At 37.2% G+C, this 27,273-nt stretch overlaps 2 protein-coding genes across 2 annotated transcripts in view; both read left to right on the forward strand.

Annotated features, from left to right (window-relative positions):
- The first annotated feature begins 10,483 nt into the window (after positions 1-10,483).
- LOC148951094 (uncharacterized) lies at positions 10,484-11,050 on the forward strand. Its single transcript, XM_089090995.1, has one exon. It carries the CDS (start codon positions 10,484-10,486, stop codon positions 11,048-11,050), a length of 567 nt encoding a protein of 188 aa, XP_088947121.1.
- An 854-nt stretch (positions 11,051-11,904) lies between these two features.
- Positions 11,905-27,273, forward strand: part of Rpt6 (26S proteasome regulatory subunit Rpt6) — a 32,703-nt gene continuing 17,334 nt past the window's right edge. The window contains exon 1 of the mRNA XM_089090629.1: positions 11,905-12,042. Coding sequence (XP_088946755.1) covers positions 12,022-12,042 — 21 coding nt within the window. The 5' untranslated portion in view covers positions 11,905-12,021. The remainder of the gene's footprint in view (positions 12,043-27,273) is intronic.

Genomic DNA, 27,273 nt, shown 5'->3' on the forward strand with positions numbered 1-27,273 from the left:
CGTTTTAAGTTTCATTTATACTTCAATAGAAAAATATTTTTTTTTCGTTCTAAGCTCGATTTTCATATTCAATCTAAGTTTTACTCGCTTTAAGATCTATTTGTTCATTTATATTATTACTTGTTGTATGTTTTTGCTATGATTGTTTTTTTTTATTTCTGTTCGTTTTGGGTTTCATTCTTTAATAGTAATTTCTGATCGTTTTAAGTTTGAATTTTAATAGGTATTTGTATTTGTATCTGCTGAGATTAAGTTTAAAATGGCCTTTACTTTTCTTTGAAAAATTTATTTTTCGGAAAGTTTTTTTAAATTAATTTAGGTAACAATTACCCGCTTACGGGTCTCCAATACGGCATTCATTCGACTGTCTATAGCCGTTGTCCACTATTAAGCGAAACAGTACCGTAGTTTCTTATCATGTTGGTTTTGAATTATTATAGGAATTTCTTTATGCTGGTCTTTGGTTTAATATAGCTCTTTGTTTTTATTTGAAAAATTGTTTTTCGAAAGAACCTTTTTAATTAATTTAAAGAAAGCGCAAAAACAAGTGATTTTTTTGTTATCTTAATTCTCAAAGTTCCGATATTTTCAGCACAGATTTTTATTACTCATCGTAGAAGAAAGGCCTGATTCTTCTACGTAGGAAATAAAAATCAAACCAAAAGTTCCCAAACACAAAGAGAAAGTAGCTTTTGTGTCGGCTCCACCGAAGCAGGTAATTGTCCTTTTTCAAACCAAACGATAAACAACTACGAGCGTAGAAAATACCACAACATGAAAACAACAAAATAAGCAAAGTGGTAACAAAAATTACAGTATGTAGACGGTGAGAGCCGCCGTTTACCCCCCACCCCCACAAAAAAACATCCCTTAAGGAAAATACCCCGCGGAAAATACCCCCTCCCAGAAAATACCTACCCGTGGAAAATCCCCTTCCCCAAAAAAATGCCTCTTGCGGTTGGTTAGTCTCCAATCACTTTCGTCTGATAAAAAAGGAATAGAAATGCCTGGGGATTATCAAAAAATTTCTACCTCCATCCTCCTGTCGTCTCTCCCTTAGAGCTAATTATGTATTTATTTGAAGGCTCAATGAGAGCTGAGAAGTTTTGGCATCAAAATGCACCCTTTGAGGTATCTCCCTCTCTTTCTAGCTACAAAACAATCAAATAACCCCATTGCAGAAGTTTCAGTTCCTTTTTAAGTTTTTTTTTTTTTATTTGTCTATTGCTTACAGCTAGTATTTGTCATTGGGAAACATACGGAAATTTTTTGTGTGGGGGTTTGCTGGAAGATCTTTCATGAGAAGAAAGTATTTGCACGGAGGGGGGGGGGGCAATATTTACACATAAATTCCTCTTTTCCACTTCCCTTAGAACTTCTCAATTAAACTAAAAAATAACACGACTCAAAAAAGATTTTTAAATTTTGAAAACCATAATTTCCGCGAGGGGGGTATTTTCCAGGTGATGGAGTTTACTTGGGTGGAGGAGGGTAAATTTTCCGCGGGGGAGCGGGGTAAACGCTTAGACGTGTAGAAAGTGACAGGGTGAAGGGAACCCCCATTAACAGACATAAAAAGAGAAATAAGCCTGGATTTAAGAGTTTATGACGTCCGATTTTCTTTGTTTCCGTTACAGTAAAAAAGAGCATTTTTGCAAACCATCTTGATAGCAATTTATATCAAGACCTTAAAAAGCAAACAATTCCAACAATGTTGAAGTTGTAGAGATTCCAACTTGTATTTAACTTAGTCTAAGCATATTGGTTGAATTGCACGAGGCTTCGGTTAAATGAGGGTTCAGTTGTACAGTGGCTCATTTGCATGGTGGTTCATTTGAATGGTGGTTCAGTTGCACGGTGGTTCAGTTGTACGGTGGTTCACTTGCACAGGGGTTCAGTTACATGGTGGTTCAGTTACACAGGGAATTAGTTAACTGGAGTTACGTGGCACGGGGGTTAAGTTGTAAGAGGGTTGAATTGAAAGGGTTTCAGATCCATCAGGGTTTAGGAGCAAGAGGGTCTAGTTGCACGGGGGTTCAGTTGCACGGTTGTTCAATTGCACGGCGGTTCAGTTGTACGGTGGTTCAGTTGCACGGTGGTTCAGTTGTACGGTGGTTCAGTTACAGGGGTTCAGTTGCTTGGGATTCAGTTACACGGTTGTTCAGTTACAATGGAACCCTGTAACTTGATTCGACTTTAGTTTTCTATTAAAAATATGAAAAAGGTCAACTATATGAAGTTTTATTATAAGCTATATTTTGATTTAAATGAATTCTAATTCTATTTCATATCCAAACAAATCATAATTATTTCCTATAGAAATATTACAGCCTAGCTGCCTCCATTATATAACATGAAAAGATAAGTAACAATTAATTAAACAAACTTATGTAGGTGATAACCATGGACAAGAAGTATATAGAGCTATGGGACTCACAGACACATATTTACATGCGCTATTAGTGGGAGGATATTAAGGGGTCGGGTTTGATCCTAGGGGGTGAACAGGGATGGCTGTAAAACCTTTACATTGGAGTACTGTTTTCACGAATCTCAGTGCATTCATGTACAACTAGCAGCGCATCCAGAAGATCCAGGATCAAACATGGCTAATTACTTATGTGTCACAGTAATTTTTTTGCCTTAGGAATATTTTGAGCAAAAATAGCTATTTTAAAATTTGATCGGGTCCATTTGAGGAAAAAACCTGTAAAGGGGGGGGGGGGGGTGCCCTCTCAAAACTTTTGACTCTTAAAAGGGTACGTGATTACTAGTCAAATGAGCTGTTTTTAGAAAATGACAATTTCTTAGAAAAAGGCCCAATAAGTCATTAAAGCCTTTTGGTCTTTATGACCTTTGGTTTTCTATTGTCTAAAACTTAGTAACAGAAAAAATTAATTAAAAAAACTAAAATAGTTTTACATAAGAGATAACCATTAACAAGCAGTATATAGAGCTATCCTCCCATTGGCGCTGCAAAGGGGAGGATATTAGGGTGTCGGGTTTAATGCTAAGGGGTGGGCGGACGGGGTTGGCTGTGCAAAAACTTCCAGTTGGTGACCCTGTTTTCACTGATCTTAGTGCACAACTAAAAAACAATAAAACATCGAAACCTTATTGCCTTTATGGCAATAAGGAAATCCTTTTATGTGGAGGCAAAATCTACAAACAGAAAAAAATCTTTTAGTATCTAGAAAGAATTCTATAATCGTTTCAGTACATAGACTTATCCTCCCATTTGTGCTGCAAATAGGAGGATATTAGGGGGTCGAGTTTAATCCTAAGGGGTGGGCGGGCGGGGCTGGCTGTGCACAACGGAATGAGGAGTTTTTAGAAAAAGACCCGATAAAACATTAAAGCCTAATGGTCTTTATGACCTTTGCTTTTCTACTGTCTAAGACTTAATAACAGAAAACATTAATTAAAAAAAACTAAAATAACTTTACAGAAGAGATAGCCATTAACGAGCAATATATAGAGCTATCCTCCCATGTGCGCTAAAAATGGGAGCATATTAGGGGGTCGGGTTTAATGCTAAGGGGTAGGCGGACGGGACTGGCTGTGCAAAACCTTCCAGTTGGTGGTCCTGTTTTCACTAATCTTATTGCACAACTAAAAAAACAATAAAACATCGAAACCTTATTGCCTCTAGGGCAATAAGGAAATCCTTTTATATGGAAGCAAATTCTACAAACGGAAAAAATTCTTTTAGTATCTAGAAAGAATTATATAATTGTTGCAGTATATAGAGCTATCCTTACATTTGCGCTGCAAATGGGAGGATATTTGGGGGTTGAGTTTAATGCTAAGGGGTAGGCGGGAGAGGCTGGCTGTGCACGACCTTCCTGTTGGGGGTCCTGTTTTCACTAATCTTAGTGGACAACTAAAAAACAATAAAATATCGAAACCTTATTGCCTTTTTTACCTTTTGTTGTCTATTGTCTAAAACTTAGTAACAGAAGAGAATTAATCTAAAAAACTAAAATATATTTACACAAGAGATAACCATTCACAAGCAGTATTTATAGCTATCCTCCCATTTCCGCTTCAAATGCGAGGATATTAGGGGGTCAGATTTAATACTAGGGGGTGTGTCATTTGAGACCCCTCCAAAGTCTAAACGACCACCTCTTCCATTAAAACCTTATATATCCCGTCAGCATAAGTTAAAGACTCTCCACTGGACTCTGGGGGGGGGGGGTGCTGACCCCAAAAGTTCTGTTATCTGATCACTGTACTACTTCAAACAAACTAGCAATCTCAAAATTTTGATAGGATGCATTCGAAACAAAAAATGTGTGTGTGTGTGTAGGGGGGGGGATGCCCTCCGATCCCTTTTGGCTCATAAAAAGGAAACAAGAAATTTCAATATCCAATCAAATGATCCGCTTTTCAAGTTTATACGACCTCTCCTTACATAAAAACCTTATATATATATATATATATATCCCGGGGCATACCTTAATACACTTGGCCCCGGACTCTGGGGGTTTGTGCCAACCTCGAAGTTTTTATTATCTGATGTTTGAACTATTGTTAACAAAATGGCTATCTTAAATAGTTATGGGGTGGGTTTGGGGAAATGAGGGTGATGGAGGGGGGGGGATAATTGCCCTTCAATCTCTTTTGATTCTATGAATGTGAACTAGAACTTTCAGTTTTAAATCAAATGAGCGCTCTCTGAAGTTTATACGAGCATTCCTTCTAGAAAAACCATTCTAGAAGAACTTCCCATTTGCGCTGCAAATGCGAGGATATTAGGGGGTCGGATTTAATACTAGGGGGCTCCTCATTTGAATCCCCTATATCTTATATGCCCCCACAGCATAAGTTAAGGCCCCTCCCCAAGGTCTGTGGGGGGGGTATGTTGACCCCGAAACTTTTGCTATCCGATCGTTAGACTACTTCACACAAACTGGAAATCTCAGAATTTTGATCGGATGTATTTGGAAAAAATACTGTGTGTGTGAGGGGGGGGGGGGAGATGCCCTCTTATCCCTTTTGGCTCATAAAAAGGAAACAAGAACTTTCAATATCCACTCAAATGAGCCACTTCTGAAGTTTATATGACTTCTCCTTACATAAAAATAAAAAACCTTATATATCCTGGGGCTTAACTTAAAACACTTGTTCCCGGGCTCTGGGGGTTTGTGCCAACCTCGAAGTTTTTATTTTTTGATATTTGAACTATTTGGATGGATTTTGGGAAATAAGGGCATGTAGGGGGGGGGGGAATTGCCCTTCGATCTCTTTTGACTCTATAAAGGTGAACTATAACTTTCAATTTTAAATCAAATGAGCCCTCTCTGAAGTTTATACGCTCATCCATTCTAGAAGAACCATATATCCCCCAAGGGCATAATTTATAACGCCCGTCCCCGGGCCCTGGGGGTTGTGTCAACCCAGAAGTTTTAATATCTGATGTTTGACCTATTTTTTATTTGATTTTATTTTATTTATGTATTGAATTTTTTATTTGATGCATTTGGGGGAAAAGGGTGTGGATGTGGTGGGATAGTTGCCCTCCGATCTCTTTTGACTCTTAAAAAGTGAACTAACACTTTCAATTTCCAAACAAATGAGCCGTCTTTGAAGTTTATACGACCATTCCTTCCATAAGAATCATAAATGCCCCCAGGGCATAACTTACAACGCCTGTCTCCGGGCCCTGGGGTAGTCGACACCGGAGTTTTTGTTATCTAACCTTTGAACTTTTTTTTAACAAAATGCCTATCTCAAGATTTTTATTTGATGCATTTTGCGAGAAATTGCGTCGAAAATAGTTGCCCTCCTATCTCTTTTGACTCTTAAAAAGTGAACTAGAACTTTCAATTTCCAAACAAATGAGCCCTCTCTGAAGTTTATACGAGCATCCCTTCCATAAGAACCATATACCCCCCCAGGGCCTAACTTACAACACCAGTCCCCGGGCCCTGGAGGGATATGTCGACACAGGAAATTTTTTTGTCTGACCCTTGAACTGTTATTCACAGAATGGCCATCTCAAAATTTTTATTTGACGCATTTGGGGGGAAAGGACGTGGGAAGCGGGGGCTAGCTGCCCTCCGATCCCTTTAGACTCTTCAAAAGTTAGCTACAACTTTCATTTTCTAATCAAATGAGCCATCTATGAAGTTTATACGAGCTTCCCTTCCATAACAACCATATACCCCCAGGGCATAACTTACAACGTATGCCCCCAGGCTCTGTGGGGCTGTGTCGACACCATTTTTTTTTTTTTAATCTGAACTTTGAACTATTTCTAACAAAATGTCTATCTCAAAATTTTTATCTGATGCATGTGGGGGGAAAGGGGTGAGGGAAGGAGGCTAAATTCCCTTCGATTACTTTTGACTTGTAAAAAGTGAACTAGAACTTTCAATTACCAATCAAATGAGCCCTCTTTGATGTTTAAGCCAGCATTCCTTTCATAAGAACCATATATCCCCTGGGGCATAATTTACAACGCCTGCCCCTGGGCCCTGGGGGGTTTGACGACACCTGAGTTTTGTTATCTGACTTTTGAGCAATTTTTAACTTAATGGCTATCTCAAAATTGTTATTGGATTCATTTGGGGGAAGACGGGCGTTTGGAGGAGGGGCTAGTTGCCATCCAATCTCTTTTGACTCTAAAAAACTGAACTAGAACTTTCAATATCCAATCAAATGAGCCCTCTGAGGTTTTCACGAGCATCCCTTCCATAAGAACCATATATTCCCCCAGGGCATAACTTACAACGCCTGCCCTCGGGCCCTGGGAGGCTGTGTCTTCCCCGGAGTTTTCGTTATATGGTCTTTGAACTATTTTTTTTTTAAATGGCTATCTCAAAGTTCTTATCGGATGGATTTTAGGAAAAAAGGGCGTGAAAGGGGGGGGGCAAGGTGCCCTCCTAGCTCTTTCGAATCTTAAAAAGTGAACTAGAACTTTCAATTTCCAATCAAATGAGCCCTCTTTGAAGTTAATACGAACATCCCTTCCATAAGACCCGTATATTGCCCTAGGGCATAACTTACAATGCCTGCCCCGGGCCTTGGGGGGTTGTGTCGACACTGGAATTTTTATTATAGGATCTTTGAAGTATTTTTAACAAAATAGCTATCTAAAAAATTTTATCAGATGCATTTGGGAAAAAAGAGTTTGGGGGGGCTGGTTACCCTCAGATATCTTTTGACGCTTAAAAGTGAACTAGAACTTTCAATTTCAAATCAAATGAGCCCTCTCTGAAGTTTATACAAGCATTCCTTCCATAAGAACCATATATACCCCCAGGGCATGAATTGTAACCCTTGCCCTGAAGACTGTGGGGAAAGTGTCCTGCTGAAACATAATTTCCAGAACTTTCAACTACGTTGACCAAAATGGCTATATCATAATTTTGATTGGATGTTTTTGGGGAAACGGTGGGCTTGGAAGGGGTGTTAGTTGCCTTCCAATCACTTTCGACTATCAAAAAGGGAACTAGCCATTTAAATTTCCAATCGAATTAACCATTTCTGAAGTTTATACGACAATGCTTTCTATAAGAATATTTTATGACCCCGGGGCATAACTTACAACCCTAGCCCTGAGGACTGTGGGGGGGGGGGGTATTGTTATCCTCAAAGACCAAATTTCCTGAATTTTCAACTACGTTGAACAAAATGGCTATCTCAAAATTTTGATTGGATGTGTTTGGGGGAAAGATGGGCGTGAGAGGGGGGATAGTTGCCCTTCAATCACTTTTGACCTTAAAAAGGGCACTAGAACTCTCGGTTTTCAATCGAATGAGCCTCCTTTGAAGCTTCTACGACGACCCCTTCAATTTGAAGTGCCTCTGGGAAAAAAAATAATAAATAATAATAAACATTGGAGCCGTATGGCCTTTACTATAGGCAACGCTATAGCGTTACCTCTGATACCTTTTGGACGCATTTAAAACAATTACAGGTACTACAAAACAGGGCAGTAAGACTACTTGGAAATTTTTTACATCGACCGTGAAAACTTGAGAAAACATCTGAAACGAAAACATCTGAAACGAAAACGACGTTCTTTTTCCTAAATTTGTTGGATTTAAAAGGTATACGTGATGTAAATATTTCCTTATAGTATTTGCAAATTCAAAATCCTAAAAATTATTTCTATAATAAATCTCTGTTGATTTTGCCCCCTCCTTCGGCTCGTCGGTGGGCGGGATTATACCGAATTCCTTTTCTAAGATGTGAAAGGTCAAGGTTTTCACTTAGGTACCTAATGCCATTCATTGCGAATAATTATAAGCTAAATGATAAAACTCAGATTGATCAATCCCAAATATCTCAGCTGTATTTAAAGAAGCAATTACTGAAGATTGTTTTTTAATGTTATTTTATTTACCTCTAATGATAGAATTTTAGAAATTTATGATACTTTTCTTTGTTTGTTTTGTTTGTATCCATGGTGGGATGGCCTCCCATGCCCCTCTTGCCCAGCATTTCTTTCCTGCCCAACAATTGTTTTCTGTCTTCTTTTCTTTTATTCCTTGTTTTCTAAGTTTTTTTGCTGTTGTTTTTTGTTAATTAAGTTAATTTTGCTATTACTATTATTATGATGAGATGTTTTGTTTTGTGCATGTCCCATTATTTACACACCCAACCTTAAGAGCTCTGCTCTCTGATAGGGGTTAAGGTTTGTTGTATTTTTATGTATATTAAATAAAGTCAAAGTCAAATGCTTGCATTTAAAATATGCTGTCAGGAATTAGGCCTTTGTCTTTTCATAATTTATCTTGTGCGTCGTATATTGCGTACATAGGCGACCTGTTAGTTTTAAGCCGGATTTAACTTACTCTGGCAACATCTCTCCAAAGTATATCCATTATGTTTCAAAATATTAATCTGGCTTTGAATGCTGATAAATGGGAAAATCTAGTTTTGAATCCCAAATAATCAGGTCATAATTTGCCCGTTGGATCCTCAGTGATTCATAATATTGCGGGCTTATGGTGATTACGGATACGCACCTTTTCCACACTCCCGAGTTCGCGACTCTAAGTTCTTAGAGATGTTATAGAAAAGCTAAGGATTGGATATGCAAAAATTGCACCAAACCGTGGAAAATACTGACACCGACCTTTAGATAAAATGCATTCTACATATTGTGACCGTTCTGTTTGTTTTTAAGTGGTATGTATTCGCTTTTGAAGAAGAACAATTTGCGCCTGATCCGTACTGCTTATTTTAGATATTGCAAAGTCTTCTATACCTTTCTTTTTCATATCGTTATTCACAAATTATTGAGAGGAATGGGTCTATATAGTTTTCTTTGAACTAAGTTATAGCTATTGCTGCAACCATGAACTTCAAGTGTGTTCGAACCCAGGGCATGAAAAGTTTTGCTTATTTGAAAAATTTAATACAGCAGGGAAAATTATTTTCTAGGGATCGGGGATAGTTTGGCACTAAGGTAGCATAAAAAACACTTGCATAAGAATTAACAAATGAATAAAAACCATTTCATCCTAATTTACTTTTATCATTTCCGACAAAAGGGACTGAATTACATTTCTAGTTATATCGTTGATTTAAGGAGGGATGATCTGAATGAGGGATCAGTCAAATAAGGTTGGGTTGAAAGGGGGTTGAGTAGTGGCATAATTTCGTCAAAACCCTGGGGGGGGGGGCAAAGTTGGAGTCAATTTTCCCAAATCAAGTGAAAGTGACTGTAAAAGCTGAAAAATGAGCCATTTGGTACCATGATGGTACTACATAGTACTATAAAAGGTTTTATAAAGGTGTTATAAGTACTATAATTGATTCCTATAAAGGAATCAATCTTCTTTCGATACATGAGAAGCTCTTCACGACGATAATATTAGGAAGATTCCAAATAGCCCTTGATCTTCACTTACGTCAAAAAAAAACAGCATGGATTTCGGCCAAAACGATCTTGTGCCGATCTTATTTTTACTCTACGCACCATGCTGGAGGAATCTAACGAATAGAGACAGCGCTTGTATATACTCTTCGTGGACTTCGAAAAGACGTTTGATTCAGTAGATCGTCAAACCCTGTGCGGTTTTACGGCATTCCCGAGAAGCTAATCTGTCTAATAATTGCCATGTACAAAGAGACATAATGCTGTGGTAAAGCATCGGACGGCAACACACGCTACTTCAAGGTGATGACTGCCATCAAGCAAGGCTGTTTCCTGTCACCTCTCCTCTTCTTCCTGGTTGTAGACTACATCTTTAGACAGATAAATAGGCATCGAATCCAGATTGCAGGAAAAAATCTTCAGGACGTCGACTTCACCGACGATGTTGGGCTCATAGAAACCGACAAGCAGAAGGTTCAGGAATTCTTAAAAAAAAAACTCGTAGAGAAAGGTGAACAATTCGAACTACACATCAAGGAAAGACAAAAGCTATGTCAATCAATAGTTCATACATGGGAATCCAACTAGGAGGAGAGGACATCGAAACGGTGAGAGACTTCTAGTACTTAGGGAGTACAGTCACTTCCAATGGCGACTCTGAAAAAGAATTGCGTACCAGGATACCCTTGGCCAACACATCATTTCAGAGACTATTACCAGTTTGGAAATCCACCGTATCTCAGGTTGTTCCAGAGCAATGTACTTTCTGTCCTAGGTTACGCTGTGGAATGCATTAAGCTAACTGCTGAACAGGAGAAACGCTTTACCGCCTTCGAGAATAACTGTCTTCGCCAAATCCTTAGAATCAGTTTGAGAGACCGTGTCTGCAACGATGAGATCCGTACCCGCACAGGCAGGCCACATATCGCAACATTTGTAAAACAACGTAGATGGCGATGCCTTGGACATATCCTCCGCATGCCAGATCACAGACTTCCAAAAATGCTCCCCTGCTGGCAACCGGAAGGCACCCGTTACCGAGGAAGACCAAAGTACACGCTCTGTAGGACAGATGAACGTGACAGAAGAACCCTCCGGATTAGTCTTATCCCAGAGTGGGAAGACAAATACGCAGCGGCTCACATGAGGGAAGATTGGAGGCTACTCACCGGTGCCCTGTGTGCCTCCGGGGGCACTGGAGGAACTATGAACTAAGGTAATAAAGGTGCTTTAGAGTACTATAAGGGTAAATATAAACTAAAGAAAACTGATTCGGTTCTTTTGATGTTTGAATTATGCAGGCTTATTTTAGTTTTGACAAGATTTTTGAAGAAACTAAATTCCAATGGGGGGGGAGGGACTGGAGTCTTGGGGGAGGGCAAACCGAGGTCTGGGAGGGTCAGTTACCCTCCTTTCCTGCCCCATAGCAAATTACACCTCTGGAGTTGAGCTGCATTTGGGCTGGATTGCAGGGGGGTTGATTTAAATGAAGGTTGAATTGCACGGTGGCCGAGTTGAATGGAATTGAATTGAAAAGTTGTTGAGTTGGACTGAGTTGAGTTGGAATTGGATTGAGTTAAAACTGGCTTAAGTTTAACGAGGTTGATTTAAACAGGGGTTGAGTTAAACGAGGCTCAGTTAAACAAAGCTTTATTTGCGGGGGTACTCTTTCGGATGCCCATTTGATTGACCGTTTGCCAAACAGCAAGCTCTACGAAAGTTTTGGGTCTATATCAGTTTTTGAAGCTGTAACGAAAAAAAGGTTGAGGTGGCTAGTACACAGTTTGTGGGTGGATAAAGACAAATTGCCAAAGAGTGCCCTTTTCGACCATCCATATAGGGCCAAGTTAAAAGCAGGTCGTTCCCGAATGTTGTCGGAAGAGGTTGTAAAAAAGGATTTAAAGGAAATTGGAACTTTTTGAGAGGATCTAAAGACGAAAGCTTTGGATATATTGGAATGGACGTTTTGGTTGCTAAGCTTTTTTGGCATCGGGCGGGTTGGCGTTGAATTGAGTTGTTAGCTGTTAGGAGTAGAATTAAATGCCACGGATGTGCTCTATGGTATTTGCTTTTTGTCTTAAAGTGTCATCTGTAGAATAATGGTAGTTTGCACTTTGCAGCAGCACTTCATTACTCATCAGAAATGTTAGGAAATAGGCTATAGGCCTAAGATTTTACTGCTTACAATGTTTGAAGTTAAAAATAAGGTAAATATTTTGTCATACTAAAATTTCAATTAGGCTTGGTAAAATATCCTGTTGCTTCCAGCGTAAAAATCAGGTTTAAAAATTCTAGGCTCTATCATTATCAGCTAGATTCCCTATTCAATGTTCTTTCCAATAGGCTAGGATTAGATCTGAATATAATAATTACTGTACTCCAAGATTCAATTTTAAGCCCTTTAAAGACCTTAAAAGATGATACGGTAAAGTTCTACTTTTGGCTATCTTGGGAAGGGGTTAGGCTAGAAAAATGAAACTTTCAGGGATGGGTCTACAAGCTAAAGTAGGCTATGTACTGGTAAGGTATCTTGAAGTACCTACCTCCAATCATTCTCCTTCTAGAGGGTCCTGAAATTGGTAAATATATACCAAATCATATTATTGAGTTAGGAATAGGCTAAAGTGAATACACCATTTGATGCCTTTTTTATGCTGATTACAAATATAATAGGCCTAATCATTTCTATCAGAAATGAATTTCAGCCCACCCCCCTATATATGTCATTTCAGGGTAAATATTTCTACATTAGGGGGGTGGGGGTAAAGTTTAAACTTACCTCCCATTTACATCAGAAACAAAATTTGCCCCCACACCCCACCCCCCTAATGTAGAAATATAGCCTATACCCTGAATTGGCATATATAGGGGGGGGGGGCTGAAATTCATTTCTGATAGAAGTGAATATTATATTTGTAATCAGCATAAAAAAAAGGCATCAAATGGTGTATTCACTTTATTCCTAACTCAATAATATGATTTGGTATATATTTAGGCCTAGGCCTACCCTGAAATTTGCCTACATGACATAACAACTTTTTAGGTCTGCCTTAATTTTCAGTTTCTTTTTTGCTGGCTTAAGTTCTGAAAATTTAATGCCTGTTATTTGAGCTGAATTTTAAGCCATAGGCCTATCAAGGTTTTTTTTTCAAAATTTTAAAACTGTATTTGCATATCTTTAAAACCTTTTAAATTGGGATTGAGCAAAGTTATGAAGCTGAAAACAATTTTATTGTAGGCCTAGGCTAGGCTACTTCATTTAAGCAGAAGATCTATTTTGCAAGGTTTCACAGATTTTTAAAGGTCATCAAAGGTCAGGACCCTCTAGAGAGAGAAGGAGTGGAGATTGGTACTTCAAAATACCTTTCTGGGACATATTTAAACATGTAGACCCATCCCTGAAAGTTTTGTTTTCCTATCCTAACCCCTTTCCAAGATAGCCAAAAGTAGCTAAAGCAGAATCTTACAGATGATATCTTTTTGTCTTATTTTTTTATAGCCTACTGCTTATATACCTCTGTTACCACCACTCTTTTCAGACTGGTTTACCAATAAATTGAATCAAGTTTGACATTTGAGAGCCAGCAAACAAATAGGAAATATAATTTGGGCTATATATTTACACATGAGGAGAGAATAGGTAAACTATAGTGAAGCTACAGTTAGAATGTATTCTACAATTATTCTGCATAGAATGAAATAAGAATTGTTGTTTCCAATGCTTTTATATAGCCTAGCTAAAAATAAGAGAAAAAAGCCTCATCTTTGAAGGTCCATAACAGAATTAAAAGTTAGTTTACAAATAAAGTGATTATATTTAGAAAGAGCTTAAAAAAGGCATTGAGTGGTATGTTCACATTATTCCTTGATCAATAATTTAAACTGCTCCATATTTACCACTTTGATACATTACTGCCAATATGCATCCCAAGCTGATTGAAAAGGTAACCCTTGACAACTGTATGTTGAATTTTTCAATTTACTTGGAAAGAAAATAGCTAAGAAATGCATTTTACCTTAATTCCCACTGGGGCAAAATAAGGTCCAATGTTGGATCTGTTTGGCTCCATTGTTGAGAAGGCAGTTAGCTCTCTATTTATTTCATTGCGCACTAGTGTTCTTACATCTGTTTGGAGTTGGTGGCTGATGCCTGTTATGCTGCAAGTTCAATAGTATCAACTTTGGTTTTAATTGCTTCTATGTTGTTGTTCAGTCCTTCAGATAATGTGCTCATTTGCTGGAATAGACTCATTTATAAGCATGAAATTGTGTTTGTAACAATTTGGGCTACATCATCCACAGTAGCAGCAACTGAATTAGCTTGGGTTTCAGGTGGATGGACTTTACATAGAATACACAACCATTGGCAACCGATTTTTGACATAATTTTATTAAGTAGATCTTATTCTTTAGCACTTAGCTTAAGACAGGTTGCACACAGCCATCTTCCACACTTATCACAATTAATTGCCTCTGCAGCATCATTAAAGCCAATACTACAGGCAGCACGACTATCTTTATCCTTGCATGGGCTTGCTTGCACTCATTTATTGCCTTTAGGTGGCATTACGGCTTGATTTCTTTAATATTTGGTTTCTGACAAATAAAAATTCAATATTGGCAAAAAAAAACGTAATGAGCACTGGCAATCCTTCACATTTAAAAGAAGGAGAAGCACTTGATTCACTGAAACTGGAGGATTTGTTTAAAAAAAAAAACAAAAAAGGGAGAATTCGACAAGGATCAGTTTGTGTTAAATACACAAAATTCGAAATATGATTGCCAAAAAATACTTGAAAAAATAGCTTAGCCAACATAATTTATGGTGCTACAAAAATATATATTATTTGGTTATGTTTGGCAACTGTGCATTTTGAAAATATATAACTTCAGAAAAAATAGGTGCTCATGAAATGTCAGGTTTATTTGTTTACAAAAAAGTAAACAAAAGGAGACAAAGGATGAATTCCCAAGGGGTTTGAAACAAAAAAATTAACTTACTTTGAAGTCAAGGTAAGTTAAATAAAACACTAAGAAGGACCACTTAAAATGACACTGAAGGTTAATATAGGTAGAAAATATCACACAATGTGTAGGAAAATGTCTTTATCTTATAAATTGGGCATATAATCCTGTTTTCAATTGTCACACAACCAGTTGCTGTTGAGTAAAAAAATGTTTGCTGTTGAGTAAAGTAAAAAATGTTATATCCTTAGAATCAGAATTTTATCCTGAATCTAAATATACCATTCATTTGCATCAGAAGTGGGTAAATTTGCAGCTTATAACATACTCTACTGTCTTAGTAGAAAGAATCAATTTACTGTCTTAGAAGAAGGATTGTTCAGCAGGTTTACAGTATATGAGCTGAAAAAATCGGCTTGTCCTTTTCTTAAAATCACAGTATTTATCAGTTTATCATCATCCCTTTTATTGTTTACTTTAAAGAAAACAAAAAATAATTGAGAAAAACATTCTCTTTTGGCTTAGAAAGGTTTGTGATAAGAACAAACTAGTCCCTTGAGTATTTTATAGAGAATGGCTCAAAAGTAATTTTGCAACAATATCTGTATTTTATTTCCCATTCTTGGACCTCAGGTAGGGAGGGGGAGGGCTCAATACTGTCTGCTGATTGATTCATTTGAAAGTACCTCTAATATTCTGATCAATGTCAGTTTTTATTGTAATAACTATTTGAAGTAAGCATTGGCACTGTGTCTGTTTCTGTTCTTTTTATGCACACACAAAAATCAGAACAGATTACCTCTTTTTAATTTACCATCTGTTTTTTCTGCTCTTGATTTTTTTTTTTTCTTTTTTTTTGTGATAAAATATTTGGGAATTTCAGACAAGTTGCTTATCAGCAATAGCAATCTATGTTTTTCCATGAAAAACCAACTTTTTCTGGTTTTATTGACCTTCATTTATGCAGCAACATGTAATATTCTTACACATAGGTAAACAAATATATAGGTAAAATATAGGTAAACAGTACCTTAAACTGTAGCTAGGAGCAATCTAAGGATTTCTCCTTGTAGAGATCCAGAATGATGACTTGAGCTGTTTTCAAAGTTGCTTAGTGACCTGGTGCTGTTGCATATTAAATAAGATAGTATAAGATAGACAACAAGTTATTATTTGGGTGATGGTAACAATATGTCCTTGTGGATGCAAAGACTATAACAACAATATTATTACTGTCTTAATTTCAGGAAATTGTTTTCTTGACATTTTGCCTTTTAATGGATTTTTGAATCCCCTCCAGTTTAATTATTTACAACCCCACCTTGCTAATGTTTGGATATAATTCAAGGTCATAAGCAAAAGTTTACTGTTTTTATTTGGTATTATGTACATCTGTTAGTGAGAACTAGGCTAATAAAAAAAATGTAAAAACTGTCAAAATGAGTCAACTTTTGATCATAGTACTGGCTATCTCTGGGTATCAATGATGTTAATTGTGGTGGGTGCTGTCCCCCTCCCCGGATTCTTTGGCCTGTTAGATTTTGAAAAAAAAACTTTGTGAGAGGTACTTTAATTGGAAGAAATTATTGGTATAAGCCAACAATTGTGGCTATTTCAAAGGAAGTGTGTTAAGAAAAAAATTCCTACTTCATAATGTGCAGAAAAATTGTTGTTAACACATTTTGTTGGTGCTTCCACTATACCTCACACTCTCCCCAATGAGCAAATAAATAGGCCAAATTATTACCTTAATTTTCAGCTTGGAGCAATCTGAGGATTTCTTCTTGTAGAGCTCCAAAGTTGACAATTGGAGTTGTATTCAGTATTCTTTAGTGACCAGGTGCACTATGCTGATCCATACCTATCCAGTTGAATTTACACTGCCTGGAGGACCACTCAGCATCCAGTCTTCATTTGAAGATGTCTTCAGATTCAGCAGTAACAGTTTCTTCAGACAGTTTATTCCAACTGTTGACGATTCTTGAGAAAAAGAATTAAACGCGGACTCTGAATAGGGTAGGCTGCTTAATAAGTTTCAACTGATGACCTCTAGTTCTTGAGTTAGGACCAACAGTGGGAAATAGTGCTGGGAGTGTATTAGCCCTCATTAACTTATAGGTTAAAATGACATCGCCTGTATTTCTCCTGTATACAAGTGTTTGGAGTTCCAGCTGTGCTTGTCTTGCAGGGTAGGAAAGTTCCCACATAATGGATATCACTTGGTGGCATGTCAAAGGCTTTTTTGTCTCTTTTTAAATAATGGGAAGCTAGAGACATTCCAACTTCAAGTTTAGGATGCACAAGTCCCTTATACAGAAGACTCATGATTTTAGGGGAGCAAGTGGAACTAGCACCAGCAGTAGGTTCAAGGTTTAATTTTAAAATATCTGTACAAAATAGACATAAATAGAGGGTAAACACTGTAGACACAAGGTTGAATGACAAAAACCCAGTACATTAATTGGAGTAAACCTGTTTGACAACAAAAATAAATAAATAAGAGTTATTCCATGACTCACCAATAGATGGGCACCCACCCCACAAACCCACCAACACAAGGCAAAGATCCACTGAAAACACACCAATAAAAAAAAAACTGGTGAACAAGGGTAATAAGGATAGAATGAAGTTGCTTTTTTATATTTGGAAGAGATTTGCTGCAATCAATAAATGGTAGATAAAGACACCATGAACCCATGATTGAAAATAATGGCAAGAAGCGTGATCACTCTATGCTTAATTTTAGGTGCTGAATGTTCCATTTATGTCGAGTTTCATAAGAATGGGCATGTTGCACAGGGAAAAAATTATTCAAACGAAGAATTAAGGGTGAATATCTGTGAAACAGGCAAAATATTAGTTAGAAGATATAGAGTTTCAGTTTTACTTTTATTAGGATACAAAGACAGTGATGGTAAATATTTCTTTAAAATTAGAAGAGCCTGGTTTTGAAGAATTTGTATCAGTTTCACATGACATCTGAATGTTGCCAAATATATCAGAGGACAATACATAAGATGGGAATGAACCAACGCAAAATAAATTAGACATAGGATTTCATATGGAAAAAAATGCTGAAACCTTTGCATTATACCAACCCCTTGAGCGACTTTAACCTGTAATCTATTACAATGTTCTTTATATGACAGATTTTCATCCAGATACCAGAGCAAAGTTACCCTTTGAATTTGAATATTTGTAGCATGATCAAATATTGTTGAAATTCCTTGTGCATTCTGCCCAGTTCTGCTATAAATGATAAATTTGGTTTTTGATGTATTTAATGACAAACGATTAGCTTTTAGCCATACAAGAAGTTGTGAAAATACGATTTGGAGCTTCTCTTTGAGATCCTCTTCCAACTTTTCAGTAAGTGATGATCTGGTATCATCAGCAAAAAGAACATTCATACATTCAGTAGACTTCAAAGTATGAGTTTTGAATTTTTATTCATTATTAATTGTGATTCCAAGATCTTGCTCAGTATTTACTGAGGAAAGTGGGTGACCTGACAAAAAATAAGAGCAGTAAGGGTTCATTTTGCCAAAGTGAATGACATGGCACTTGACAACATTGAATTTAAGAAGCCAAGCCTCAGCACATTGAACAAGCAGTACAAAATTATTTTGTAGAAGGGCATGATCTTCACAGGACAAGGCTGGTCTAATGAGCTTCAGGATATCAGCATAGAGTGTTAGTTTACTGCTGATAGTGGAAGGATCATTGATGAAGGTATTAAAAAGTGTAGACCCAAAACACTTCCCTGAGAAACTCCAACCAAAACATGCTTAGACAAAGAAAGATTACAGCTACCAGAGTCATCAAATAACTGATCTCATTGAGATCACATATAAAGAAAATCAAGGATCCAGAGCTGGGACTTCCCTTCAAGCTTGACAGCACATAATTTGATTGCAAGTTGCTTGTGATAAACTTTGTCAAAAGCTTTATTAAAGTCAAGCAGAATCATTCAGCAGGCACCCCTGTATCAAGTAACTTTGTGATATGGTCATTTGATTCAAGGAGATTGATATCAACAGATCTTTCAGAACAAGAGTCATGCTGTGAGCTCTGCTAGAGATTATTTGCTTCAAGATGTCTAATTACTTAAGAATTGACTATTCTTTTAAGAATCTTAACAACTGCTGATGTCATTCTAATAGGTCAGTAATTTTCAACAAGGTCCTTTCTACCTTTCTTAAATATTGAAATTATATGGGCTATTTTCCAATCCAGAGGTAGCCTGGAAAGATTTAATGATAACTTGAAGAGTAAGGAAAGAGGTTGACACAAGACTGTTCATCATTCATGGTGGATACAAGGATGAATACAGTCTTGACCAGCAGATTTATTCATTGTGAGGGACATAAGTTGCTTTAGAAATATTGTATCATTAATCAGAATAGGTTCCATATTATGTGATACATCATATATAGGAGGTAGGGGAAAAACAATACTGGATTTAGAGGGGAAAAAAGGTGCAAATTGCTGGTTGAAAATTTCGACTTTCAGCTAAGGATCAGCAACTGGTTGACTATTGTGTAGGATATCAGGGACTGTGTATCTACTGCAATATTTTGAGAGGCATAACACCAGAAAGATTTAGGATCATCCCTAACATCCTCAGCCAATTGTTCTTCAAACCTTCTCTTCAACTGTGTGATATGGTTGGTTGTCTGATTATAAAGAGTTTTTAAGAGTTGATAATTTTCTGAGGTTTTCTTTTTCCTGTAACAATTCCATGCTTAATTTTTTCTATTAATTAGCTTACTTGTTTCTGTAGTTAAAAAAGGTAGACTTTTGGTCTGTTTAGCCCAAAAAATTCTGGTGCATGACTTTTCAGCATGCAAAATTATAGTTTTCACATTAGACTAACTCTCATCAATATTATTGATGATAAGCTGTTCCCAATTGACATTGGCTAGCCTTTTGGAGACTAGTTTGTAATTGACATATTTTTGTTGCTTGAAAGAGAGTTGTTTAGTAGGCAAAAATAACTCTGAAATAATTACAACGTGGTTGCTATTACCAACAGGTGTGGCTATTACATTCTTAATTAGAAGGTAAGGATTACCAACAATAACCAGATCAAGAGTGTTGGAAATTTGACCTTCCCTGAAGCAAGTTGGTTGTGAAATTGTTTGACAGAGGGAATTATCAGAGAGGCCAGACAAAAAGGAGAATCTGTAGTGCAAAAACCAGATCCATCAATCCATTGGATTTCAGGAAGGTTAAAGTCCCCCAGAAGGACAAGATCATAACTTGCAAAATTGGACATCACATGTGATGACATAGCAGCCAAATTAGATTCAGAGTCTAAAACACAGGGAGCACTGGGGCTTCTATAAACAACACCTACAAAAATTGAGATTGTTAGATTGTTTATTTTTTATCCAAACAGACCCAATTCCATCAGTAGTAAGATAATTAAACTGAATGAGACTAACCTTTAGTCTATCACACTTTAACATATAAGCACACTTTTCTGTGTCAAAGTAAAGAATTCAGGTTAGAAAAGAGTTGGTAACCATTAATTTGGATTTCATCAGGTGATAAGGCTGACAAGGTGTTTTTTGGTGCATCTTCTGTAACTGCTGCAACATCCACCTCTGCCATTAACATACAAAAGGAAAGTTCTGAAAGTTTATTAGGGAGGCTATCAAAACTGCAACTAAGGAACTTCATTCCTTGAGAGGAGTGAAAGAGTTATAAGGCTAGATGGTATGATTTGGTATTGGGAAAAATTAGTATCCCTCCCAGAGGAGAGGATACTAAAAGCAACAGGATATTTGGATACTTGCTAACAATCAAATAATCTATCACACTTGGCGACATCCCCGAAAAATATGTACACTCCCTCCCCTTACCATCAATTCCTACCCTCCCATTCAAAATAACTAAATTCTCCTTACCACAAAACTCCAAAAGCTTACTTCCCCATTTATTTTTCCGTCGAATGTGGTCCCTAATCGTCATCTGCGGGATAATCAACTTCCCAAAAATCCCCAAACCTCCCAGTGGTTTCTCAGTCTCAGGCATGGCACGTAAAGCATGCTCCTGTTCGACCCCTGTGTAACCATTAAAGGCACCTACAAAGAAAAACAAATCAGCAGTAAATTTATCAGACAAGTCACACTTTTCTTCTTCTAAAATTGACCACATATCTTCATCAGAAATAAAACTTGACTCAGGTGGTACATATACTGAACAAAAAATAACAGTCACACCTTGTAATTGCACTCTAATCCACACAACATTTACCGATTTGCTTTTAATACGCGCAATACAATTTTTGTCAATCCAATTATCACGCACTAATAATGCTACACCTCTGTATACCCTACCATTATGCGATTTTTTCCTGTGGCTCCCATAGTACTGATATCCCAGAACAGAAACCTCTTTTTCTAACCACGTCTCTACTAACGATACTACATTCCAATTCCTTGACGTCATCAATTCCGACAGTTTCCTAGAACAAAATCCTTGCATATTCCAATGGGCTAAATTCACTTCAATCAATTTACCATGGCCTGCTTTTACCTATCCATCTATAATTAATTCTCCCCTTATCATTTTAACCGGAACAACTGGGCTAGCCAGATTACTGCTTGGGCTATTATCCACACTTCCACCATCGTGGATAACTGCTTGCATGCACATTACTAGGACTAGCTGTACCCAATTCTTGATCACTACGCTTGGCCGCCACATTCGTGTTTCCTGTAAATACTAAATTATGCGCCGAATACCCAGCTATATCCTTCTCTCCCGTCATCCTACCCTGCGCCACTGTCTGCGCACCGTCTATCCTTCCACTATTCCTCTTGCCTTGCGATGAGGTGAATTTTTGGCTGTGCAGCCCAGCCATTTGCAATGGTATTTCTATCAAAATTTCCTGGTCAAAATCATATGAAAAATACTTGTTTTCAATCTGCAGCTTAGTCCTGAGCAGCTTAGCAGATTTGTTATTATTTTTTGCTGTCGCTAAAAATGGCTTTAACTTATTCCAGATCAATCTCTCGTGCTCTGTTTAATCAGGACTCACAGCCAAATTAGCCCCCTTGAGGTTACGACTTGATTTCAAGATAGAATCCCAAAAAAATGTGCTGTTAAATTTCGCAAGCACGGGCCGAATACCGTTTGTTGCTTTCAATCAAATAACGTCTTTAATATCGGGCTGCCTTAGGCCTAAAAATGGCATCATCAAGTTAAACATAAGGGATTTCCCAGGCTGAAGTGGGGAAATGTAAGCAAAAAAGAACAGCTGCTTTGCCAGAGGTTATTCAGAGAATTGTCACTGACTCTTTTGCAAAATTCCAATTGGACTTGAAGAATGAATTGAATGCTCAATTTCAGCTGTTATCTGAAGAACAAGGTTACCTTAGTGGTATCACAAGTTATCCCTAAAGTGAAAACTGACCTGCTCAACAAACTTTCTAGCCAGATTGGTTCTGTTTTGGGCCAGCAGATTTCCGAGGTTGTGAGTCAAGTAGCTCAGCATGGACTTGGTGACATAGTGCAAAAAGAGAAAACCTCATTTTGTTTGGCTTGGAGGAAAGGAGTGCAATAAGCCAGAAAGCTCAGAACAAAAGTGATCATAAGTGTACCAATGAAGTTCTGCTGAGTGAGTGTTCAGCTAAGTGTGTATTCTCTGTATGCTTGGGAGGAAAACAAGGGAGTAGAAGTAGACCAGTGAGGTGATTTTCAAGTCCCTCCCCCCCCCCCTCTTGATCGTGATATAGCGGTTTTTTTCCTTTTGAGCAGGATTGAGAGTATTAAGGCTAACATACTGAACTTCCATTTTGCACATGACAGGACCAATGCAGAGTTGGCTGAGAAGAAGAAGTATGATGAACTTGAAAAGGGGCTTACTGAGAAAGTAGCCGCTGGTGAAACTGGTTGGAAAATCAAAACACAGAAAAATGGGCCAGAACTAGTGCGCAAAGAGAGGCTTTTTGTCTCCAAAACAAATCAGTTATTTTTGGCATATACAAATGCAGATTGTTTATTGTCAAAGTGGGATGAATTTGGATCACTTGTTCAAACCAGAAACCCCACATAATTGTTGTGACCAAAGTTCTGCCCAAGAATTGTTGTGACCCCTCTATCCATTTTCGGCAACTAAGTGGTTACGATTCTGTGTATAATATTAACTATGAACGAGGAGTTTGTGTTTATGTTTCTTCTTCCCTGATTTTAAAATATAAAGAAGTTAATTCTGAGTTTACAAGTCAAGGACATGAGGTAGTTAGTTTTGAGCTGAGACATCCGAGTTGGTCCCAAAGTGTGCATATAGTAGCGGTTTACTGGAGCCCGTCTAAGAGTGTTGACATGACTTTTACAGATTAGGGTTTACTCAGCTACCCTACTTACCTTTCGTTAGTTTCGTCTAAAATTGTGGTCGCCGGTGACTTTAATGCTTCTGGTATTGATTGGTTATCAAACAGTACAATGTTATCTGATTTGAGTTTCAGGCATAAACTAGTTCAGACACTTTGTGATAGCTTTCTCCATCAGCATGTCACTGAGTCCACAAGGTTTTGAACTGGAATAAATCCATCTACCTTAGACTTTATTATAACTAAGTACCCGGCAGACCTAGAGAATTTAGAATTTCTGTCTCCTCTAAGTATAAGTGATCACGTGGTATTATCTTTATGTGTTAATTGGAGCAATCCGTTAAATCCTAAGCCAAACTTGTTATATGAATATTCTAGAGGTAGTTATGGTGAATTTAGAGAGTTTGTACATTATGTTGGTATTGTTAGTGAGCTTCTGCGTAGTTCTGTAGATGTAGATACAGCTTTTGAGTTTATCTGTTAAGTAGTAGTAGAGGGATGTGATAAGTTTATTCCAAGGTATACTATTAGATAAGGTGTGAAAAAACATAAGAACCTGTCAAAATTTGTCCTTGAAGCATATCTATGAAAAATAGACACTGGAGAGCTTATTTATCAGCTACGGATGATGAATCTTGGCGTGCTTACAGGAGAGTGAGAAATAAGGTGAAAATGATCCTGCGGTCTCACACTGAGTCAGTAGAATCGTTGATAATTAGTTGCACACAAAGTTGTCCAAAAAAAGTATTGAAAGTATGTGAATAGGGGCAAAACAGCAGTTGCCCTCATCCATGGTCTTCAGTGACCCAGTCACTGGCAAAACTGTTGATGATGTTAAGAGAAAAGCAGCTATTTTTAACGAAACATTTTCATCTGTTTTCGTTAATCCTGCTTCTCGTATGAGATCTAATATATTACCAGCACTGGAAGCTTTTGTGTTACAGAATGAGTCACAATATGATGACTCTGATGTAGCACCTTAGCACGTCCAGAAAATTGTGCGTGAGCTTTCTGTTGACAAATTCCCTGATATAGATGGTTTCTCAAATGTTATTATATAAGAACTGGCTTTTTCTTTGGTAGCTCCACTAGCATTTCTTTTTAATCTTCGTTTGGATTCTGGTAAGTGCCCAGCTGCGTGGAAGAAAGCTGTCATAAAACCACTTCATAAGGGTGGGCCAAAGTCAGATTTCACGAATTATTGCCCTATCTTGAACACGTCAATTTTTTGAGAATTGTGGAAAACGTAATTCTGTTTTGGATCCAAAAATATTTTGAACAAATAACTTTTGAAATATGGCACAGCACGATTTTCGAAAAAAAAATCGATTGTGTATTATGCAGTTAATGGAAGTAATCAAAGATTTTCAAAAGATGACTGATTCAGGTCTAAAGTTTGATTGTATTTATATTGATTTTTGCAAGGCATTTGACAAGGTTTCATTATGTTTGCTGGTGGAAAAATGTCAAAAGTATGGAATCAGATGTAGAAGCATGACTTGGAATACAGATTACCTAACTAATCAGTCACAGAAAGTGAAGGTTGGTGAGGCATTATCTGGAGGGTGTGGAGCTCTGAGCAGGGTCCCTCAGGGTAGCTGCCTGGGACCAGTTTTGTTCTGTTTATTTATAAATGATTTGCTGCAAGTTATCCAACACAGCACCATTAAAATGTTTGCAGATGATGTAAAGCTATACAGAGATGTCACCTCCCCGGTTGAAGCATTGTTTGAATGTTGTAATTTAAATTCCATGTTTGTTAACCAGAATAAATGTCATGTAATGCATTATTTTGCAAAAGATATGGCATGCTGGTAATTCATAGGTGACGTGTCAGTATGCCCTGTTAACTCTATCAGGGATCTTGGTATTATTTTTGATGATCAGCTGAGGTTTGATAAGCAAGCACCAGCTGTTTCGCTTAAAGCAAACTATGGTTTGATTTGCCGTCAAAGAGCATTCAGAAGGTTTAATCTGCGAAGTTTTACCACATTGTATAAGACGATGGTGCGCTCATCTGTGTGGTATCCGATTAGAAAATCTGATCCACAGTTGGTTGAAAAAGTGCAAAGACGAGCGTCCAAACTCGTTCCCTATCTGAAATATCTACCTTATGAGCTGAGATTGAGTAGCCTGAGCTTACCATCTCTGCAATTCAGAAGGGACAGAATGGATCTTGTCAACACTTTCCGTGTCATAAAGGGTATTGACCATGTGTCTTGTGAAGATTTCTTTGATTTTGGTCATCATCCATCTATATGGCAGAACTATTTGAAATTGTACCAACCGATGATATCAAGGAGAGTTGCACAGAGTTCTTTTGTAAATCGTTCAGTAAAATCGTAGAACACATTAACTGACCACTTAATTCTGGTGAATGATATTGTGGCTTTTAAAACAGCATTAGTTGAGTCCTCTTTTTACAGAAGACAGTACTTAGGACCATGAGGTGTGTATTTGTTATTGGATATCTTTGTTTTTTGTTGTTTTTTTTTTTTTTTTTTTTTTTGGAATTTTATGTGTTTTTTTTTTTTTGTTGTTTACAAGTGTTGCTCTTAGTATGAAATTTGTGTTATATGAAACAAGCCTATGGTTTATTCCATTTCTGGTTAAAATATATATATTTCCTGTGTATTTTGAAATGTATTACTCTTGTTTCAAGTCATTTTCCCATAAATTGAATCTACACTGACAAAATCAGGAAACAGAAACACATATCGGAAATATATAGTTCGGGCTGTATATTTGGACATTAGGGGTTGGTGGTAAAGTGGAAGCACCTTAAGATAAATAGGCTTCGATTTGTTTAGGGATGAACACAAGAGAATGGGAACTTTGAGCTTGACCCCCCTTTCTCCAACATTCCAACTCAAACTCTCATGAATTTCTGGGGCAAATCTTAACCAAATTATCAAAAATTGATTTATTTTACAGTTATCCTCCCCTCTTCTCCACCCTTTGCCTGTAAACAAATGTAAAGGAATTAGAATTATGATTGAACAATATTTAATTCAGGAGGATGTATAAATAGACAAGTACCTTTTTAAAGATAAATAGGTTTATATATAGGTATAAAAAGGTATTATAAATAGGTATAAAAAGTCAATTGCAACTTCCAATTTCGTTTTTTCTATAGATTACTCAATTCCTCTCTGTTACCCTTTCAACTACCATGAAAAAAGTGCAAAAACAGCAAGGAAGTGCTATTTTCCTTATATTTGCATCCCTTCAAAAACCTGTCTTAGAGAAGAGAATACTTAAAGAAAGCAATGTGCAGAAAAGGGTCCAAGTTTAGTCAAAATCCAGAATTCAAGAAATTTCATTCTATTTATTTGGTTAAAAATGAATTTGGTGAATGGCCTAGAACAGTAATTTCTAGTGCCAAGTGCTGTTGAAATGTGTGTTTTTCTTGTAATTTGCCTCATACACTCATTTGCTAGGAAATAATTAGTGTTAAAAGGCTGTTTTAAGCTGCAAAACACAAAAATTTCTGTATTAGTATTAAGATATGCTCTTTTCCCTTGCATTTTTGCCCTGCTTATGCGTTATTTTAAGATGGTTTCCAAACATCAGTGTGTGGGAGGGGCAAAGAATGGTCCGGGGGGAGGAAACTGCTGCCCCCCCCCTACTCCAAAGCAACTAATGTATCTGCTTGAATACTAAGGATTTTTACCAGACTGCATATAATTGATGACAAAAATGATTGTATTATCATTGAAACGTCTCAAATAACTAGTAAACATTCCTAAAAATGTTTGAGGAGATGCTGCATAAACCTGGTATAGACATAATATCGCTTTTTTTTAAGTGGACAGGAAATGGTTCTATGCTTTCACAAAAGTGCTACTTCCAGAGCAAAGTGCTGCCATTGGCAAATAGCAACCCTGACAAGAAGTTATTGAGAAACTAAAAGTTAATGTTTTCAGATTAGATACCATTCATTTTGAGACTCAAAACAAAGAAATGTTCCTGGAGCTGGTCAACATTGCTTTACAGCATACTAATGTACTGAGCAAGTCAGCTTCTTTTTTTTCGCCAATTATTTTATGCAAAAGCAGTGTGCCTGGACAATTTCCAAGATGCTGTAAAAGTGTATGTTTTAAGTAATAAGTTTGACGACTTGAACAAATG

The sequence above is a fragment of the Artemia sp. Qi Xiang Cuo genome, chromosome 6, assembly GCF_049724085.1.
Source record: "Artemia sp. Qi Xiang Cuo chromosome 6, ASM4972408v1, whole genome shotgun sequence".
Taxonomy (NCBI): Eukaryota; Metazoa; Arthropoda; class Branchiopoda; order Anostraca; family Artemiidae; genus Artemia; species Artemia sp. Qi Xiang Cuo.

Coding starts and splice junctions, on each gene's coding strand:
- LOC148951094 (XM_089090995.1), top strand. CDS start 10,484: ATGGCGACTCTGAAAAAGAATTGCGTACCAGGATACCCTTGGCCAACA.